At 50.1% G+C, this 21350-nt stretch overlaps 1 protein-coding gene and 1 long non-coding RNA gene across 2 annotated transcripts in view; one reads left to right on the top strand and one right to left on the bottom strand.

The window, feature by feature from the left end:
* The window catches only part of NOL6 (nucleolar protein 6), a 33407-nt gene extending 23196 nt beyond the window's left edge, over window positions 1–10211 (bottom strand). Inside the window, exons 1-15 of the mRNA XM_021380801.1 lie at window positions 10106–10211; window positions 9780–10016; window positions 8145–8261; window positions 7806–7985; window positions 7019–7187; window positions 6148–6282; window positions 5840–6003; window positions 5202–5322; window positions 4851–4909; window positions 4608–4709; window positions 4086–4201; window positions 3539–3716; window positions 3060–3182; window positions 2462–2610; window positions 1636–1711 (exon numbers count right to left, since the gene is read on the bottom strand). Coding sequence (XP_021236476.1) covers window positions 1636–1711; window positions 2462–2610; window positions 3060–3182; window positions 3539–3716; window positions 4086–4201; window positions 4608–4709; window positions 4851–4909; window positions 5202–5322; window positions 5840–6003; window positions 6148–6282; window positions 7019–7187; window positions 7806–7985; window positions 8145–8261; window positions 9780–10016; window positions 10106–10111 — 1932 coding nt within the window. The 5' untranslated portion in view covers window positions 10112–10211. The remainder of the gene's footprint in view (window positions 1–1635; window positions 1712–2461; window positions 2611–3059; window positions 3183–3538; window positions 3717–4085; window positions 4202–4607; window positions 4710–4850; window positions 4910–5201; window positions 5323–5839; window positions 6004–6147; window positions 6283–7018; window positions 7188–7805; window positions 7986–8144; window positions 8262–9779; window positions 10017–10105) is intronic.
* On the top strand, window positions 4158–5590 carry LOC110389828. The gene is made up of 2 exons (XR_002433404.1): window positions 4158–4239; window positions 5275–5590. It is a non-coding gene; the product is annotated as an uncharacterized LOC110389828 (long non-coding RNA).

The raw sequence follows: 21350 nt of genomic DNA on the forward strand, positions 1-21350 counted from the left end.
TTAGAGTGATTTGGGGGTAAAGAGATCACACACTAGTGAGAGTTCTCCTACTGCCTCCTGTCTGGTTGCTGCATCAGAACCAGAGGCAGCAGTTAACAGAACACTGCTCTGACTACAGCCTTAGCCAAGGCAGAGTTGTAAAGCACAGCAAAAGCAAGGCCAGAAGATACCCAGAGCATCTCAGGAACCTGGAGAGAGTATCTAAGAAGCACTGAAGGGAGAACTGCCGCTGCCTTTGCTGCTTCCCCAGTCCTGAAGCATAGCAGAAAAACCTAAAAGAGGAGGAAACATCACTAACATGAAGAAGTTCAGCTCAGACATGGCCAAACTGAGACATGTGCATTTGGCTTGCCCAGGCTTTACAGCAGAGCAGCAGCACCCTCTGCGGGGTGCACCACAGATGACAACCCCTTGCTGTGGGAGGCTGCCTATGTCCAGAGCTAGCTGCACTATCCATCTTCCCTCGTACATATCCTTTGACCAAAAGCTCCCTAAACTGCCTGTACATGAAAAGCAGAAATCAGAGACAGCAAGACCCCCCCATGGTCCAGCACATACAGGAATACATTTCTCCTTTGTTCCTGAAGGACTGGTTACAATTGGACTCCTGAACACCTCTCAGGCAAGCATCCCTTCTCACTGTGGGATTTATCAACCCTGCTTATCCCAGGCTAGCTTGTAAGGAGAAAGTGCACACAGATTTTGCTGCCTTATCATACAGTCAGTACAAACTGCTACCTCATCCAAGAACTGACACATGGTTCTGCCCAGACTGCAAGTGAAGCTCATTTCACATGCCAAAGCTGGACTTAATAATGGTCCTGGTACAGAAGACTCTTCAGTCACATTTTCTACTCTTTACTCTTAAAAAGAATGGTAACAATTTCCTCTTCCATTCAACAACCAAATAAACGCCCCTGCTTTCATTGAACATCAGTAAAGTAGAGCTAAAGAATTTATGTCTCATCTCCAGCCTTTAATTTCACACATTGAAGAGCAGAAGTATAGATATGGACATTTCCCAGCCTACAAGATGCATCTTATCTGTTTCAAAGTGATATTTCTTTGTTTCAAGTGCACATTCAGCAGCAGCACTAGGAAGCATTATGCATGCATGATCAAATACTTTGCACCATGACAGGAAATATCCTCTTCCCAGGCTTCCCAGGTGAACCTGCAGGATGAAAACACAGGAGCAACCAGCCAATGCCCTAAAGGATGCAGAATATGAAGAGATGCAGCCAGAGGATCACAGTGGGACCATGATGAATCCATAGATTATGTGCACCAAACACAAGCAGAAACAGAAAGTGAGAGGAATGCTTAGAATCACAGAATTTCCCAAGTTGGATGGGACCCATAAGGATCATGGAGTCCAACTCCTAATGCTTGCAAGAGATCATGAGGTGTGGATGCCTGCCAGAGCCAGAGTACTTCAGCAGCTATGCCCTAGGTTAGCAGAAAAGACTTGGCAGATCTACTGCCTGAGTGCCCGCAGACAGGCACTTTCCTTGCTCTCGCTACCATCTTGAGACACCCTAAGTGTGCTAGGTCCACAAAGCAAAGCTCCCTATAGCTCTTATCATATCTCCCTTTCCCGACAAACCAATAGCCCAGTTTGGTGAGTAACTGTACCTCTTTGCCATTCTTGATCACAGACTCCAGCAGCGCTCCTGTGTAGTAGATAGACGATTCGGGAATGTCTGCATGGCTATGTGAAGGGAAACAACTGAGCATTAGAGCTAGGGCATATCAACCCATCCACCCTGCACTGGCTGCTCAGACAGGTGACAGTCAGTCCAAGCCAAGGAATCCCTCAATAAAGAAAGGTCATGGTGAGGACACTAATATCTCTGAGTTCCTCCTATACTCAATTTATCCACTCAAAGCAGCACAACTTGTGCAGCCTCACAGGACTCAAAGCCAAAGCTGCCAACACAGACTTTCCCTGCAGAACTCAAGCTGGGACTAGAGGCCTAGGCCACCTCTTTTTAATGTGCAAGATGTTCTCATCTCTGGCAAGTCTAAGCTTCCACAGGTAGGTTCTTGGAAGAACCAATCTTGTTTACTATTACAGGGTCTCAGATGACTTCAGGAAATGCCCTGTAAGGTCACAATGGAGTCTCTTCCCAGCTCTGCTAACAATAAATGTCCCAACATCCCCTCTGCATTTAAGGCAAGAACATTGCTTACTCCTTCCTCTTATCATTATTGCAAGTAGCAGCTACTGCACTAAGTGCCCATCCTCACTACCTTCTCCTAAGAAGCAGCTAGCGGTATCAAGACCACAATGCCAAAATGACTTCCACACTTTACAAAGCTGAAGTGACCTACAACTTTCTCCAAAATGCAAATCTGACAACGGGATTACCACAGATGTGGCACAAGCCAAGGAGCACAGCAGTGAACCCATACACAGTCACAAGCTTTTCAGCCTCTGCTGCTGCTCAGTGTCACTTACAGCTTCAGTAGATGCCTGACAATCTGCTCAGGAATGAGACGTTTCTGACAGATGGTGCTGGCCTCCCACACCACTGCCTCGCAGATAGTGCCATCCTGGAATCGTCGCAGCTCAGACTTCTCCCCCCAGAAGGTCCGGAAATCCGTGGCCTGACAGGAGATGTTGGCCAAGACAAGCCAAGAGCATAGGTCACCACAGGGACTGACAAAAGCACTCCTGTGACTGCCAGCAACCCCTGCAGTGACCCACACCTACAGCAGGACACCAGGTCTGCTCCAGTCCCCAAACTCCCTTAACCAATGGGAAGCCACAGGATGGGTGGAGCAAAAGATCAGCTCTGGGGCCTCCCACTGTTTCTTCCACGTCCCCATCCCTTAATCATCATCCATCCCATAGAAAACGGCCTCCTCACTCCTGGTTGTCTTCCTCTAACACTCCTCAGACCATGAGAGAGCACCATCAGCTCAGTGGTCTCCTCATCCTTGACCCATAATGGTTTGTCCAAAGCAAGCACTCAAAAACACACGTGGCATCCCAAAAGCTGCAAGTCTCCCCCACCCACTGCCACCCCACCCCACACAAAGAGAGTTGCCCTCACCTCAGGGCGGTCAGCCTGTGGTCCCTTCTCTAGTGTGCTAGCAGCAAACTCAGGGACAAACAGGATCCCAAACATAAGAGATCCAACATCCTTGTGTTTTGGAGGTTCAGTATCAATTGACCACTGAAAAGAAAAAGAATATGATGCACATGGAGAGACGAAATTGTTGCAGCAGCAGCTGACAAGTTAGATATACCTCCTGTTATAGAGGACCTACAGAGACCTCATTTAACATGTCTTCCTGATAAGAAAGCCAATTGTTTTCACCCTGCCTCACTGCTGGGCCAGGACTTCTGCCCAGACTATGTTTCCCAGCAGTATCTCATACCTGAGCCAAGGGCTTTAGTCCCTGTGTCCCCCACAAAGGGGACAGGTCCATTTTCTCCCCAGTGACCCAAGATTCCCTCCCCAGCATCCAGTAGTGCCACTACATATATACAAGACCTCACAGGCAGCAGCATCACTGCCCACTGGGTTACCTCAGGGGTCTGGGGCAAAGAGTGAGCCACAAGCAGCGCTCTTCTGGCCAGCCCACGGGTCAGCAGAGAGACAATGAAGGGAAGGGCTGCAGCCACATAGTTCCCACCCCGATCCATCAGCTCATTCAGCAGCTGCATCTTCTTGCAGGCACTTTGCAGTTTGGAGACATGTTTAAGGCTGCAGGAGGAGTAGAGAAATCAGTTAACTCCCTCCCCCTGACACCTCCACCAAATCCCTTCTGAGAAAGAGAGATCCTAGAGAATGAGTAAAGTGAGAAGCAGAGGGTCCCTGCCCAGGATGGAGGCTACAAGAAGGGAACATGGCACTTCAGCATTCCACGATGAAACATTGTCACCCTCTTCCTGGGAAGGTATCTAGGCAACAGCAGTGGAAGGTCCAAACCCAAGAGGCACCACTGCCTACCCCAGAGCTAGCAAGGCCATCTCCCACTCAATAGGTCTGAATCCACCCTGGCTGGAAACTGTAAGTAGCCCACTCCTCTCCAAAGAGGCTCCCTCAGCACCATCCAAGCATGAGGAAACTTACTGGAAGATATGGTCAAAGGTTCTAAGCATGGGCTTTGAGGTCATGAGCAGTGCCTGGAAACCATCCACCATTCTGTCATCCAGAATCTCCATGGAGCATTTGGCTTCAAACTGAACCTGAGCAAAGAGAGAGCAAGAGCATGAAGGGTGAGGAGGTAAGCAAATCCTTTTAACAGCAGTTACTCATACTCTCCCACAAACTATGGTCACCTCAGCTCTGTGGTCACCAGCAGACCCTGAATCAAGACAGTTTCCATCCTTACCATTCTGTCAAGTTACCAGAAGATAGACTATCTAGACAGAAGTGTCTCCTTGATATCTCTGCCAACAAGGAACATTTTTCTCTGCTCCAAAACAATTATTTCTGCTAAACAGATGCTTAACTTCACCCAAAGGTGCCCACACAATAATTTTCCTCCACCATTCAAGCAAAACAGGCAAGCTGCAAATCCAAGACTTAAAATTTACTTCTAAGGTTTAGAGCTAAGGATGGATGCTAAGATCTTAAGATGTCCTCACATACCTGGTGATATTTGCTGGCAGTCATATCCGCACAGAGGTTCACCAGCCCAGAGGGATCCACAAAGACCACTTCAAATGCATGGTGGAAGTCGGCCAGGACAGGCTGAAACAACAGACGGAGTCATTGTTGCCACAGCACAGAGACCAAAGCACCACCACCCCACCACATCCCTACAATGAGCAAGTGCTTATTGCAGCAGCACTGATAACACAGCCAAACAGACACAGTCAGACAGTTGCTCACCAGGCAGGCATCTGTGTCCTTTGCAAGGCTGATCCCTGTCACGCTCAGGTCAGTGGTAGCTGTAGAAAGAGAAGAAACAGCAAATCACACTGCTGTCTACATCTCCTGCACTGGTCAGGGTGGTACAGCCATTTGGCAGTATCACTGCAGTCTCAGCAACATTAAACAGTGCTGCAATGTGATGCTGGTATCCACCTTGGAAGACAGGATCTATCCATCCCACTCCTGTCTGTCCTGCCTAAAGAGGGAGAAAAACCACAGTCTTCCCACTCCTCCACCCTGTTCAGGCATCCTGCAGAGACTCCACTGACACTAGCCTCCCATTACCCAGAGAGGCCTCTGGAAACTCACCCAGAAACTGCAGGACATTCCTCAGCACCTGGTACCCACTCATCACCTTGACGATCTTGCGTTTCATCACCAGGTAGGCAACCAGCATGGAGACCAAAAAGCCACTGAAGCATCCCAAGCCCTGTGAAGGTAAATAGCTGAGTCAGCAAGAGCTCAAAGAGGCACCACAAGCTGCAGAACCCAGCCCACACAGCTGCTCCCAGCCTCTGTCATCATCAGCAAAGCAGCCCCAGAGCCCCAGTCTGAAAGACGTAGTGGAGAAGCCTTGTACAATAAGCAGAGATGCAGATCTCCCTGCACAAAGGCAACACTTCGGTCTGCCAGGAAGTGGGACAAGTCCCCTGACTCCTTCCCCACCCTCCCATCACCCAACCAAAAAAAAAAAAAAACAAAAAAAAACACCACACTACATCACTTCCAGGATCTCAAAAAAGTATGTGCTTCTGGTTCACATAGACCCACTGCAACACACAGGCAGGATGGAGCTCCCTGAAACCTAAGACAGCTCAAATCACAAAACATCACCACCACCCACCGTAGCCAAACCATCACCTTTCCATCCTTTGGAAGAGAGAACAGGCTGGAGGCACATTCACCACACAAGCAAAGCCTGCCCAGTATCCTGAAAGGGAACTTACCTTGCTGAGCTGCCTCTGGTTCAGCCAAACTTTGAGAAGAGCCAGGCCATCCTTCATGCCTGGGAAGTCAGTGGACACACTAGACAAGAAGTGCAGATGGGACAGCAGCACCGTGTCACAGAGAATGGAGTTGTTGTAGTGTGGGGTGGCAGGCTCAGGAGCTCCTGTGCAAGGGGATAACAGCACAATGAACTCAAGCACAAACCTCCCATTCAAAGGAAAGGGCTGCAGTGAACTCAACTCCTAGCACTCTCTACAGGCTCCAGCTGAAATGAACAGACTCATGCTCCCCCAGCCCCAAGCCATACCTTCTTTGGGTGTGCTCTGCTTCAGGAACCAGGCTGTCCGGACATTGTTCTTGCTAGGATAAAAACGGCTCGGCTTGAAGAAATTTGGGGCAGGACAGGCATGAAGTCGAACAGTAACCAGCTTTTCATCTTTGCCTGTAAGCATTAAGTGGTGAATATGTGGGAGGAAGAGATGTCAGAGACCCACTTGGAAAACAAAAAAGCTCCTTCCTAATGAAGCTCAACAGTAGTGGAAATCATCTCAGAGCAGACTGATCACATCCCAAAGCCAGCAATAAACCATTGCTCAAGTCGAGTCATTATCCATTGCTGCTGACCAGTCAGGTACACATACATCCCCCCCAGGACCCTCTTGCCTGTACTGGCCTTGTCATGCCATTGTCCCAGATCCAAACCTGCTATCTCTTCGGGTCTGGAGAAACCACAAGTAATACCTGGCAGTCTGCACATTCCACACAACCTCAGGGAAGTGCCAGATTGCATATAAATGCCTTGTGAAGGCAAGAGGATAGTGGTGAACAAGGAGTGGGGAGAAGGGACAGGAAGAACAGTGCTAGACACAGCCATGTTTCTGTCTGCTTTACTTCATGAAGTACCCAAAGGGTGGTCCAGCTAGTGAGGCTGGAGAGTACAGCCAAGCTGCAGAAGACAGCTCAGGAGCCGTTAAGAGGGGAAGAGACCTTTAAGACTAGCACATGTGTGAAGAGAGAAGAGAATCGGGAAACTCAAAGCTCCAAGACTTATCACTGATTGCAAGGGCAACCCCAAAGTGACCCCTCTCCAAGGAGCCTGTTACATGGTACAAGACCACCACTCTCCAGCCAATGCCAGCAGCAGACTACAACCCATCAGAGTCAAAGACAAGCACTACCTTGTGGCCTCAGGAGTAGAATGGGCTTGAGATGGTTGCTGTTCATGTAGGCAAACTTCACGCTGCCAAAGAGATTCTCCTTCGATAAATGCTGGGCAATGTGGGCCAGGTATAGAGCTCTCTTGCGGTGGTAGCGCTGGTTCAGGTTGTCTTTGTCCTGGAAAATTTCCTGCAAAGAGAGGGAGAAGAGATCACACCCTTCCTGCCTGCGGAGTCTGTTTAAGCCTGAGGCAGTACTGCACCTTCAGCTCTCCTAGCCCCACAGAGCCCTACCTCAGACACACACCTACAGTCCCAGAGAGCCCAAAGTCAGTCAGGAACACTGCCTTGTTGCTGGCTCACCAAGCTCTAGGATCACAGATCAGAGCCACGCAGCCTAACAGCATGTTATGATATATGAAATCCTGTTAGAACAAGATAATTCTTCCAGCTATGCTAACACCCTACAAACATTACTCTCCTTTTAGCACAGACTTGGGAGTAGGGCCAAAGAGCAATGCTGTACAAAGCCAAACTGCATCCTACCTCACTAGCAGCATGGAAGTTTCAGCTGAAGCAGAAGGAATGAAGATTCTAAGGAGCTACAACCAAAGCAGTTGAAAGCTCTAGATCTAGCACAAGTACTGAGATCACACTGTCAGCTTCTCAGGAAAGCTAACATTCTGGTTGCCCAGACACTTCAACCTCACTCACAAATTGAGACACGTGGCAAGGGCCATGGGGAACAGAAGGGGATGGGACTCAGGTAAGCACCAAGCTGCTTAGGAACTATCACATCCAGACTCACCCGTGGCATGGTCACCGCCACATCCACATTGATCTCCGGCTTAATGCAGGTGCCCAGCAGGTAGCTGCCCACCACATTAACCTCATCTGGAGGCAGGAAGCGGAACTTCCCCTTCACACTGAAAGGCACCTGCAGGAACGGCACCTTCACGTCCTTGGGAAGCCAGATCTGGTCAGTGATCTGATGATAGGACAGATGAAATACTGTAAGCATCACCAACAGCAGATGGGCAGAGATCAACACCTCACACGGCACAGCTCTGTGCTGGCAAGCACCCCAGGAGGGTGGAGGGGAAGGGCCAGTCACCAGCAGTGCCTCCTCCATCCCTTTAGGACCTACATCAGTTTCTGGAGTCTCTGGGATGGCGCTCAACAAGCTGTTAATTTCATGGAGGAAAGCATCAATCTTCTTCTTCTTTGTCTCCTTCAGTGTCACCTCCTTTAGAAGTTCTTCAATCTGCAAGGGAAAGGGGACAATGAAAGAAAGCTGCAGCACTGGAATAGCATCTGCCCTTCACCTTGGCCTCTGGCACTGACGGTGAGCAAAGCAAAAAAGTGGCAAATGAGCAGAGCAATATTTAAGTCTCTTAAAAAACCCTGCTCAGAGCTGCAAGACTGACCAGCCCATAACACAGCCCTACCATTTCCTGTGAAGTGATAAATGGAAATCAACTCCATCCCTCTCACTCCTGTGTGAGGTCCAGTCACAGGAAGCGCAGTAATTCTCACACGGTTTGATCTCAGAAATGTTTTTTGTTTTTTGTTTTTTTTTTATGACAAAGTCTCAGCTCCAGGAAAAGACTTCAGCAGGTTCACACCATGAACAAGGTCCTACAGATTCTGCTACCAGAACTTGCAAGCAGTCAGGAGATCAGAGCTGCTCCTCATAAAAATCACTATGGTGAGGACCACCAAGAGCTATTTAGTTACAGAATCGCAAGGGGTTGGAACAGACCTCTGGAGATCATCTAGCCCAACCCCCATTAAAGCATGTTCCCTACAGTAAGTTGCACAAGAACGCATCCAGATGGGTTTTCATTACTTCCAGAGACAGAGACTCCACAACCTCTCACGGTATCCTGTTCCCATTCTCTGTCATCCACACTGTAAAGAGTTTTCTGTCATTTTTGTATGGAACTTCCTGTTCCAGCTTGCACCCAGTGCCCTTTCTCCTGTCAGTGGGCAACACGTGACACAACCTGGCCTCATCCACTTGACACCCACCCATTAGAGGTTTCTAAGCATTTATGAGATTCCCCTCTCAGTCTTCTCTTCTCCACGTTGAACAGCCCTAGGTCTTTCAGCCTTTCTTCATAAGGGAGATACTCCAGGCCCCTCATCATCTTTGCGGCCATCCGCTGGACTATCTCTAGAAGGTCCCTGTCTTTCTTGAACTGGGGAGCCCAAACAGGACACAGTATTTCAGATGTGGCCTCACCAAGGCAGAGAAGAGAGTGAGGAGAACCTCTTCCAACCTGCTGGCCATGCTTCTTTTAACACGCCCAGGACACCATTGGCCTTCTTGGCCACAAGGACACACTGCTGGCTCATGGCCAACCTGTTGTCCACCAGGACACCCAGGTCCTTCTCTGCAGAGCTCCTCTCCAGCAGGTCAGCCCCTCACATGGTGCATGTAGTTATTCCTCCCCAGGTGTAGGACTCTACATTTGCACTTGCTGAACCAGGTTTCTCTCCACCCAACTATCAGCCCGTCCAGGTCTTGCTCCTCCTAACACAGGCTGTTTTCCCAAAACACAAAAGATGATGTCTGCAACAGTTATCTGCACCTGGTGATGTTAATTCCCCAATAAGCAACAGCACAGCTCTTGCTGGAGAGAGGCCAGGTCAAGAGGACCACAGGCCTGACTGCAGCCAGGCGCTGCTTCTCAGACAATGCCCAGAAGCCCCGAGCCCAGGCCTCCCTGCTCCCAACACCCAGCTGTTCCAGCGCTCAGGGAACAGGCGTGGGATCGACCTGCAGGCGGAGCAGGCTGGAATGGAAAAGGTCCTCCGTCTCCTTCAGCTGGTTCAGCTCCTCACTGGTGGGCGGCTTGTACAGTTCGGCCCGGCTCAGTTTCACCGGCTGCAGCGCTGGGGCCGGGGCCGGGGTCGCCGCCTTCCTCTTCCTGCCCCGTGCCGCGCCGCGCCCAGGGGTGTGCGGGCCCTGCTCCACCTCCTCGGCCTCCGCCGCTTCTGCCGGCTCCGTAAAGCCCTGTGAAGAGAAAACAGCATGGCTTACAGCGTCAGATCCCGACCTAACCGGCGAGACCGATCCCCAAGGCCACCCCACCACCCGCGTACCGCCATGGCCGCCCCCTCTCAGCCGCGTGTAGTGCCACCCGCTCCGAAAGCGGCGCCACGCCGCCCTCCCATTGGCTCTCACTCTGCAGCGCAAGGCTTCCGATTGGCTGCGCCTCGCTTCTCACCCCGCCCACGGAGCCGCGGAGATTGATTGGGAGAAGTCTTCTGTCGCTTTGCGGCATGTCGTGCCGGCAACAGAGAGCTTTGCGGCAGGTCATGCGGAGAGCGGAGTGCTTTGCGGCAGCGGCCCCTGGTGTCAGGTCCACAAGAGGACGTGAAGTAACCAGGACAAAGTGAGGTGCTAATAAACGCGCTGTTAATCCCAATTAAATCTTGCACTATCTTACGTACAATTTGCAATAAAACACCGTGCCGACACACATAGTCCCAGGGACATGTAACACCAGGAAGGAATTTGGCTGGGGCAGGTGCAGACCTAGGTTGTCTGCAGCCCTGTTTGTGTCCCCAGAAACTTTGCGCCTCTCCAGAGCTGAAGTTACCTCAGAACTGGATTTTCTGTAGTTTTGTCTCATCTCTCAGCAGAGACAAACCATATTCCCAGCTTCCAGGCAGAAAAGCCAAGCCTTTATTTGCAAAGGTTGGCCTGCAACAGCTTTCAAACCACCCTACAACAGAATCACAGAACGGCTTAGGTTGGAAGCAACCTTAAGGATCATCCAGCCCGAACTCCCTGCTGAGGGCAGGGCTGCCACCCACCAGATCAGGCTGACCAGGGCCCCATCCAACCCAGCCTTGAACACCTCCAGGGATGGGGCACTCACAGCTTCTCTGGGCAGCAGTGCCAGCGCCTCACCACCCTCTGAGCACATAATTTTCTCTTAACATCTAACCTAAATTTCCATCTCCTCTTTTAGTTTAAAGCCATTCTTCCTTGTCCTATCATTAGACTATATAAAAAGTCAGTCTACTCCTGCTCATAAGCTCCCTCCAAGTACTGGAAGGCTGCAGTGAGGTCTTCCTAGAGCCCAGCTCCCTCAGCCTGTCTTCATAGGAGACATGCTCGAGACCTCTGATCATCTTCATGGCACTCCCGTGGGCCCACCCCAACAGCTCTGCATCCTTCCTGTTCTGGGGGCCCCAGACCTGGATGCAGTACTCTAGAGGAGACCTCACAAGGGCAGAGCAGAGGGAGACAATCCCCTCTCTCTCCTTGCTGCTCACCCCTCTGTTGATGCAGCCCAGAATATCATTGGCCTCCTGGGCTGCAAGTGCACACTGCTGTGGTAACATTTGCACCTGAACAACTCAGTGCCAAAACTACCCCAAAACCATGGCCAGAGGATGACTTGGGCCACCCCTCTGCTCTGTCTGGTAGACAGCAGAGGTCAATTAGTCTGTCTGCATGAAGGGTCTCTCCACAGTCTTCTGGTACAAGTTACTACAAAAACAGTCCAAGTTTTCAAAATACAGTGAAGACAAGGAACTGCATCCTACCTCTAGAAAATAGCTTTGTTTCCCAAAGAAACCAGGATGCAGGCAGCATTGCCAGTTTTCTTCCAGCAGGACTGGCTCAAAGGCCAGCACCTGCTACTGTCAGGGAAGGTATCACTCATGCATCCTGCACAGAGCACAGGACAAAACTGCAGAGCCTGGCTTGTCTTGTCAAACTCCAGCAGGGCTGGGGCAAGCAAGGGAAGCTGCAATCTACAAGATTACTGGAGCAGGAGAAATAGAATCACAGAATATGCCAGGTTGGAAGTGTCCCAGAAGAATCAAGAACTCCAACTCCTGGTCCCACATAAGATCACCCAAAATCCAAATGTTATGTCTGAGAGCATTTTCCGAAATTCCAGCAGCTCAAGGAGGTTCCCACTCCTGTGGGCAGCCTGTTCCATGCCCTGCACCCTCTGAGGCAGAGTCTTTCCCTAACCCTCCAGTCCTCCCCTGGCACAGCTCCATGCCATTACCTCAGGCTCTATCCACGGCACCCAAGAGCAGAGCTCAGCGCTGCCCTCCACACCCTGTGTGGAGCTGCAGCTGCCATGAAGCCTCCCCTCAGCTCCTCTGCTTTGGGTCCAGTATACCCAGGGAGCTCAGCCACCCCCCAGACCCTTCACCACTTTTGTAGCCCTTCTTTGGATGCTAATATTTTTTGTACTTGTGAGAGTTAAAATGGTGTTTTTTTTCCCTAGCCTCTCATACCGACTAGGGTACGCTTAGATAAACAGATAAGCAGATAGTGAGAGGCTCAACTGTCAAGATTAGGAAAATGGATGGGACAAAAACAATAAACAAAGAAAATGAGAGAGAGATGGTCAATGGGATTGGGATGTAGATACAACAGTAAGCGCCGAGTAGATTGTGAACCTGGAGTACACAATTAAGAAGGAAACGTGAGGAATCCCTGGCATCCATGAATTGAGGATACAAGGCTGTGATGTGGTTTTGGTTGTGTGCTCCTGCCTGCAGGACGCCTGTCATTGCAATCGCTAATTAAAACTTTTTCACAAGAGATCCAGTCTCCAAAAAAAAACATTTATTTCTCACACACTATGGCACCCAAACCCACACTCAGCACTGGAGGTGAAGCCGCACAGCACAGAGCAGGGCAGGACAATCCCTCCCCTCACCTGGTGGCAGTGCTGGGCCTGGTGCACCACCCCGTGGTCATGCCTTTTGGCCTTTTAAAATGGTGCCTTTGCACATACAACTCCAGATCTCAGGTTCAGTCAGACTATCTGAGTTGTCGAGGTACTCCAAGGCCAACCCTATGTACATACCCTAATGGGAAGTCACAGATTTGGGACTCAAGAAGATGTTAGCTCTATTTCCAGCTCTTGGAGTGCTTGTCCACACGGGTGCCACCTGACCACCGCTCGCTCGAGCACACTTTCACCAAGACCCGCACCTTGCCAAGAGCCCCGTGACGCAGAGGAATGAATACCTCCCTCGGCGGCGTGGCAAGCCCACCAGTAAAGGCCCCGCCCACCTCCCCAAGCTCCGCCCACCCACGCAGACCCCGCCCACGGCGGCGCCTCCTGCAGTGACCCGCCAGGGAGCAGGGGCAGGACGAGTAGGGGCGAGTGTATGAGGCTGGGGACAGGGATGAGGACAGGGACGGAAAGAGGAGCGGGGTGGGGACAGATGGGAATAAAGGTAGGGGTCAAGGACAAAGATGGGAACAGGACAGGGACTTGGGACAAATAGCAGAGTCGGGGGCAGGGAATTGGGGACAGGAATAAGAGTGGAGGACTGAGGACAGATGGCGCTGGGGAGAGGAAGTAGGGACAGATGTGGGAATTGGGCAGGGATGGGGAAGGACAAACAGTAGGGTTAGGGATAGCTGGAGATAAGGCTGGGAACAGAGTCAGAAGAATGGGGTGAGACAGAGATGGGTACTTGGACAGGGCTGGGGACAGGAGAGAGCCCATGGGGACACCCCCACTCCCATCGCAGATGCAGCCAAACCCCAAAACTGACCATGGGACACCAGTGTCACTGCAATGCCAGGCTCTGATACCAAGGCCACCACCAGGAAGGGGTGACACTGGAACACTCTGATGCCACCCCCACACCGACGTGGCCACAGTATCTCAGGGCCAGTAGAGATGGGTGGCTGGGGGAAGAGGCATGGTGCTTCCACCTGGATTAAGAGCACTAGAAGAGAAAGGGCATTGGCAGATTGTGGGTACACCCACGATGGGTGACAGTGACTAGTGTGACAGTGGGATGTGTGGTGATGTGACAGTGGGGTGCTGATACCCTCAACTGAGTGCCACCCACTGTGGAGAGCCTCTGTGTCACTCAGAAATGGGGACACGTGGTTCTGTGGAAGGGATTGGGATGCCAATGCAGTGGTACATGTCCTTATCCCAAGAGTGATGTCCCCTCAGCAGTAACACTCATGCCAGGCAGTTGACGTTCAGTTTGGCTGTCATCACCCTGGATTGGCCTCAGTCATGCTCTTCCCATCAAAACTGGTGACACAAATGCCATTTGTCCCTTCACATGCACGTGTTCCCCTGCACTCCATCAGATTCCAACATAACCTGCAAGGAACGACTTCCAGCTTGCGTGGATGTTTGACTCCCAGCCTATTTTTCAAGTAATTATCATGGACAGGCCCTGTGACTGCCAAGTGTGAATTATGACATCAGCTCCTACCTCAGCAGGAATTCATCCTCAGCACTCTTGAAAAAAACATCTCCCTTCCCTTCCAACCACAACGTGCCAAGGTCTCATGCTCCAGCTCAGCTCCTTTCCAAAATTTCCCATTCACTGTGTCCCAAACCCAAAGTGCCACAACCACTGCCCAACACCACCAGCTGTTATGGGCATGCCCATGGGGTCAGGTTCCCCTCTGCTTCAGGGTGAGGGTAATTACAGCCCAGCTCAGGATTTTTAGGAAGGCTAGTAAAACTGGCTGGGTCATTGCTGCCCACAAAGGTCACACCCCTAAGCTTCTTAAGAGCAACAGGAGACAAGGGACTTAGCCACCAGGGAAGGTGGATAACAAGGATGCCCACAGGTGTCAGTGGTTTGAGCCCCTTGGCATTCCCCAGCCCCCAGGCAGCTTCCTTTTGGAGGCACACACACTGCCACGTGCACATACATATACATATATATACATATACACTTAAATATGTACACCCATGTGCTGTCCCAGGGTGGCCTGGCCAGCCCCACAACAGTGCCAGTGATGCCTTCCCCACAACAGGCTATTTAACAAGGTGTTTCAGCACCAGTGAGTCATTAATTATGCCCCATCCTAACATGCTAATACTAATAATCATCATAAGAAACAGCTTCCTAGTATGCCACTCCCCTGCTCGCCCTCGCAAGTGCTGCTCACCTCACACCACCTCACCATGCCCAAAAAGACGTGGGATCCCATGTTGGCCTGTGCCCCAGACCAACACCCAGACAGCGCCAGAGCTGGGAGGGATCCACCGCCTGGCTTCATCCCCAGGAGCCCAGGTGATGCCATTCCCAGGGTGATGCCAGCATCTCCTTGGCACAGCATCCCTGAGCTTTCCTAAGGGGTGCAGGCAGAGAGCCAGCATCAGCACACCCCAGGGGAAATCTTTCAACACCAGCTATCCAGATGCTATAGTCAGCATGGCATCTTACAAATGACAAAACTCCACAAAATAAAATTCATACTTAAAAATATCTAAAGTGCACTAAAGAAGCCACGGCACAGCCCCTGGCTACCATCACTTGTCCTTGGCCAAGTCACCCAAATATGTGACCTGACCCCAAATCTCAGAAATTCTACAGCCACCAGCCCTTCCTGGGGCAACCACATCCCTTTGCTCCACACAGATAGAAACTGCATGGGGGTACTGAGCAGAGAACAGGGTCTTGGATGGGCTGGGACTCAGTGGCAGCATCACTTGCAGATGTCCCACATTTCCCACATGCAAAACAAGCTCCCCACCTGAGTTTTGCATCCATTCCTGGCCCCCTTGGTCACCCCATGGCCACAGAAAGTCACAACCCAGCCACATACGAGCACAGCAATGGCACTTCTGGCCATGGCTAACCCATGCCTGATCTATGCAACCAAACTAAAAGCCAAGAAGTCTGGAGCACACAAGAGTCTGGCTCCTGATTCTCATGTAGACCTTGCTCAGGTCACCCAGTTCCAGGTCCTGCTTGAGTGATAGGCTGAAGGACTCAGGTCCCTGTAGAAGGACAGGTTGCAGGTCCTCTGCTGTGTCTCACCAGCACCAGCCACCACTTGTGGCATGGCAGGACCATGACTTGCTTCATAGCACTGGAGTCCAGGTGATCCCACAACATCCAGAGCCTTCCTGGGGAGGACTATGCTCCAGGAGACTGCATTACACACTTCTCTTATATAACAACAACAAATATAAGCCTAAAAGGTCAAAAATCCAGAGAGGACCTAAACAATCCATACGTATTGGTTGGGGAAGAAAGAGAAAGACCAATCATGACTGCTCGAAGCCAGCAGCATCAACGGCTTTATCACAAAACTTGGATGACCAGAATTGCGCAGAGAACTGATGGAAAGTTCTCATTTCATAGCATGCTAACAGCATCTGTCTACTTTTAAATTGCCAGTTTGCATAGATGGTTTTGTGTCCTTGTTTTTATTTTCTGCCTCCTTTTGGCTTGCTTTCTGTGACAGGCTAGAGAGCAAGCCTGTCTGATTTCCTTGCTGTTGCTGTGGGCTGTACACATAGCAACAAGGAGGAGAAACCCTTTTCTTTTTCTTTTTCTTTCCTGCTCCTAAGAAACAACCTGCAGCCTCCAAAAATCACACCAAGGATGCCATGTGATGGAACGGACCTGCAGAGCTCTGATTCCTCTTGTTTTGCCACAGTGCAGAGCTTTATTGGTGACACTTTGTTTGCCACAATCCCACCAAAACAGCCCTTGGAAATCTCCCTGCAAAGAGATAATTCAATCTCCATGGCAGCTCCTCAGAGTACATGTGGTGGAGAGAACAAGGAAGATGAAATGCAGCACTTATTTACCATGGCTTAAACCTGCCGGTCCCAAGGCACCCGGTGATGCACACCTGTGTTCCCTCCAACCTTCCCTCCTTCATTTTGTGTGGTGCTGTTATGGGGCTGGACTAGACAAATGGAGCTGAAGTGGGGTGAACGGTGCTAGGACAAAGGGATCACCTAGGCAATACAGAAAAACATCAACAGTGTGAGGCAGATGCTGATGACTTGATTAATTCAAAGCATCCTTTGTTTGGATTTAACAGCTCTGCCTCTTCTCATCTTTTCCTATGCCCCTTCAAGTGGTCCTTCAAGACCATGGTGATCCATCCTTCTTACTCACCTGATAGAGAAACTGAGACACAGCAGTGGCAGGGATTGCCAGGGTGCAGGAGAGCTGAGCCAGGGCTGGCACAGGTGGTCAGGCAGCTCACTTGCAGCTCCCATTCTGCTCTCACCTCCCACAGAAACAGAGATGATACAGCTATGCTGTTGTCACTGCCAGATCCTTCTTTGCTCTGAGCTTTGAATCCACAGAGCAGCTTCACCCTCAGGTTCAGGCAGTTTAGAGATGTGCTGTGGGAACAGCAGCTCAGCAGCTCACCAAGGGCAGTTCCTCCACTGCAAGGGAGCTTGCGGAGTGTGCTGAGCTGCATTAGCAGCTGGAGGAGACTACACACAAGAGGGTGCTAGCAGAAACCAGGTGTCAAAGCTCTGTCTCTCCAGGAGCATCTCACAGAAGTGAGCAGATACCATTGTTCTCTGTACTCACCAGTCATTTCAGGAGTCCTTTGCCTCCCCAGTACCTATTGTGTGCAAACACAAAGAGACAAATTCCTCCAGTGCTGCAGTCTGGGTTAGGGAAGCAGCATCCAAGGGAGAAAATACAGGCAGGGATAATTGGAAGTTACCTGGGTGGTGACATCTCACTTTGAGACATTTTCTCTTTATCTGTCTTTTAGACAATCTGGGGGGGATGGGGGGGGGTGCACCCAAGACTCATGGTCCTTATTATAAAAGGGATGGAGACAAAAGGGAAGCCATATCCAGGTGATTTAACACTCTAAGGTCTCAGCATCCATAGAAGGATCAGCTGTGCAGGCTGTGACTCTCCTGTTCACAAAAGATATGCATGGGAAAGGTTATGGTAGAGCCTGTAAAATAATGAGGATCAGAAAACAGTTGGGTAGAACAGGGCTGGTCATCATCTCCTCCAACATAAGCATGAGGGTATCAAAAAGGTGGCAGGATCAAAACAAACCAAAGGAAATGATTCTGCACCCAAACAGGTCATTAGACTGGGCAGCTATTTGCCTCAGGATGTTGCAAATGCTTAAAATTTATCCAGCTTCAAAAATAACCACACAAATTCATGAGAGAAAAATCTACTGAAGACTATTACATACAAAGACACATCTGACTCAGGGAGAAGAGCATCACACTTTCCAGTATCTTTCTATGGTCGTCAGAAGATGGGCTTTCACAAAGAGAAGCACTGGGCTTGACAGACTGTTTCAACATTCAATAAAAGGAAGGTGTTTTGGGACCGGCTGTGATTTCCTTTTCTCTCCACTCATCATTGCAAATGCTTCTTTGTGCTGTAAGAGGAGATGGGATCAGTTGACCACAAACAGTAAAGTGGTCCCAGTTTCCCAATGCCAAAACACCACATTGGTCATGATAAGTTTGTTATCCAGCTGTGCAAATGCCACCTCAGAGTTCAGCCCAGAGCTGAGGCACAGAGCCTGCTGGGATCAGGGCACAATCAGGTGAAGCCCTCCCAAACAAACAAGGCATGCAGAGAGAGATGCTCTATAAAGAGCTGGAAGAGCAAAGGTGCTGAGGGATGAGGGACACTGACTTGCACCAGCAAAACCCAAAGCCCTGGCAGATTCAGGGCCAGGACTTCAAGATATTTTCTGCCTGCAGAGCTGGGCAGCCATCTCTGGGAGGCACGCGTGAGTGGGGTGAGGAGATAGCACCTGTCGGGAGCCGCATGTTCTGGCTGCCGAGATAGAGATGGGGTATCATGTGTTGCAGAGGCTTGATAGAGCACCAGCTGCCAAGATGCCAAGCCTGAAGGCCATGAGATAAGGCAAGGAGAGGAGATCAGGCTCTGACCTGGCCATGAGAAATTCTGAATCTCCCTTCTCATTCCTGTAATGTGGAACAAAATCAGTAGGATAGGATAGGACAGGACAGAATAAAATTGAATAGAGTAGAATAAGTTTAGTTCATTTGGGGCCTTCAAAGATAACTGAGTCCAACTGCCTGACCATTTCAGGACTAATCAAAAGTTAAAGCATGTTATTGAGAACATCATCCAAAAACTTCTTGAGCACTGACAGGCTTAGGGCATCAACCGCTTTGCTAGGAAGCATGTTTCAGTGACTAACCACTCTTGCAGCAAAAAAAAGGGAAGTATTTAGAGCAATTAATGCACATCTGAGCAGGTCTAGCCCAGCTTAGGCTTCCCCAGACCTCTGGCAGAGAGCCTCAAGGTTTCTGGTCTCTCTATAGCTACCTCCAATGTCAGTAAAATGGTGTCAGACACACTGCCAGCGTGATAGACAAGAAACCAGGTGGTGAATGCCCCATCCATGGTGACATTCAAGATCAGGCTGGACCAGGCTCTGAGCACCATGAGCTCTGAGCTGTAGACGCCCCTGTTCACTGCAGTGGAGTGGGATTAGATGGCCTAGTCCAAACTCTCCAATAAACTCTCTACCAAATTCTCCCTTCTAATTTCCATTGTTCATAATTGGTCAGGTAAATGAAAATACAGCTCACTCTACAGAAAAATGCTGCATTTCTGAATCTGAGCAGGTGCTGTGCTGCCAAGGGAAGCATCTGAGTGCCCTGGCAATGCTCACCAGTGCTGCACTTAAAAAGGAAAATAAAGTCAGAAATTTACTAAAAATGGTTGCCGAGAGAAAAACACACTTGAGATGGAGAAAAGATTTTATCCAGTTTCTATAGCCTTGACAGTATTATTGATGCTTCTTTGCAGTAAGAGGGATTTGTTTCCTGCTCCCTGCAATTCTCTGTCTCCAAACCTTTGCCCCTTTCATACAAGAGTGAAACATTTAATTCTTGCCTTATGGGGTCCCTCCCACCAGCCAGCAAGTACATTCAGAGGTGTTTTATTTTTCCTAGGGTGAGAGCAGGGAAAGGTCCCTTGATGGTCTTGGAGATAAGGGCAGCATGAACCAGCCAGAACTGAGTTGCAGCCAGCTCACCCGGCTGAATGCCTCCTGCAGTGCTGGGAAATGCACTGGCCAAACTAACTGCTTCCCAGCCTCTACTGGAAACAAGAACAAGGAAATTTTGTCTTACACCAGCTGGGCTGCAGAAGTGAGGGTCCTAGTGCAAAAGCTTGTGTTGGCTTTTAAGCTCCCTCCCTCCAGACCCTCAGGATTCCCTTGTAAAGGTAAAACAAACCCAACTGAAATAAAATCCTTCAGCTGATAGTTTCAGCAGCATCAGAGCCTTCCCCACCTTCAACAGGAATATGCTCCTCAGAGGGGACCAGCCCTGGTGATCACCTAGATGCAAGCATGCAGCTCAGTGCCAGCTCCCTCCATGCTCTGCCAGATTTTGAACACACAACCAGGGTTCAGAGAAGGGGAAGGACTTCCCTTGCAGAGGACTTGGAGGATGCTGAGATGTGCTAGGTGGGCTATTGACACAGGATGAGCAAACCTGCCATGCACTGAGGGCTTTGAGTTGTGCAGCCAAGGAGTTTCCTTCAGGATCGAGTACAACAGGGACAATTAATGGAAATATCCTGGCTAGAAAACAATTTTGAAGGGGACTTACCTAACCCTAGGAGTAGCTGTAGCAGGAGAATGACATAACCAGCTTGTCCCCAAAGTCTGCAAGGGAAGAAGGGGCCAATTGAGAAAAGGGGACCAACGAGGAGTGGCTAGAGGGAATATGAGGTGTATGGAAGCTGGTAGGGCCAAGGGACAGTCCCTGACCTTGCAAGCTGGCACTGAGGCTCATGTCCCTGCATGGTCTCTCCAGGAAGGTGTGTGAGCACTGCTCTGCCCTCTGTACAAAGCTGGAGGGTTTAGGCCCTGTAAGATCAGGCAAGTGATTTTCTCGTTGATTTTTAAGACCCCTTAGAAGCTCTTTCCAAATTTCCAAGGGACTGCAGCCCCTGGGGCGAAAATGACTGAACCATTCATTGCATTCAGGTCAGGTAGTGAAGCTTCTCTAGACTTGCTTGCCCATCTAGGGAATTTGCATTAATTACCTCCATGGTGATTCAGGCTCCAGCAGGAACATTCGGCCTTCTCCCAGCTGTGCATGAACACAGAGCAGAGTGCAGGTCTGCTGCAGCAGTTCTTCCCCTTTACCCAGCCCACTGCTTCTGAGCAGGGCTTCACACACACCACTGTGTTTTCCAGAGCTTAGAGCCTGCCCATATGCATGGTTGAGTGAGATATTGTGTCTGTCACACAAGCCCTGCAAACATTTTTTAGAGGAACATCTCATTTTAGGAAGCTGGAGGTGGAGATTCTAAGGGAAAATCTCGTGCCTTATCTCTGGACCTTCTCACCCAAAGCCACCCAAACCTGTCACCTGCTCCTGGAGCTCAATGGTTATGCTGCATTTTGGTTTCTTCCTTCTGAGTCTGTTCATGTTTGTTGTGAGAATGACTGTGGAAAAGCCAAAAGGTGCTGGGAAGGACCTGAGCTGTGCATCTTCAGCTCCAGGAACAATGTGAGTCTCAGAAAAGCTTCTTTCTCCTGCTTCATTGCCTTTTGCATTGTTTCAGGATACTCTGATGAGATGTGAAA

The sequence above is a fragment of the Numida meleagris genome, chromosome Z, assembly GCF_002078875.1.
Source record: "Numida meleagris isolate 19003 breed g44 Domestic line chromosome Z, NumMel1.0, whole genome shotgun sequence".
Taxonomy (NCBI): domain Eukaryota; kingdom Metazoa; phylum Chordata; class Aves; order Galliformes; family Numididae; genus Numida; species Numida meleagris.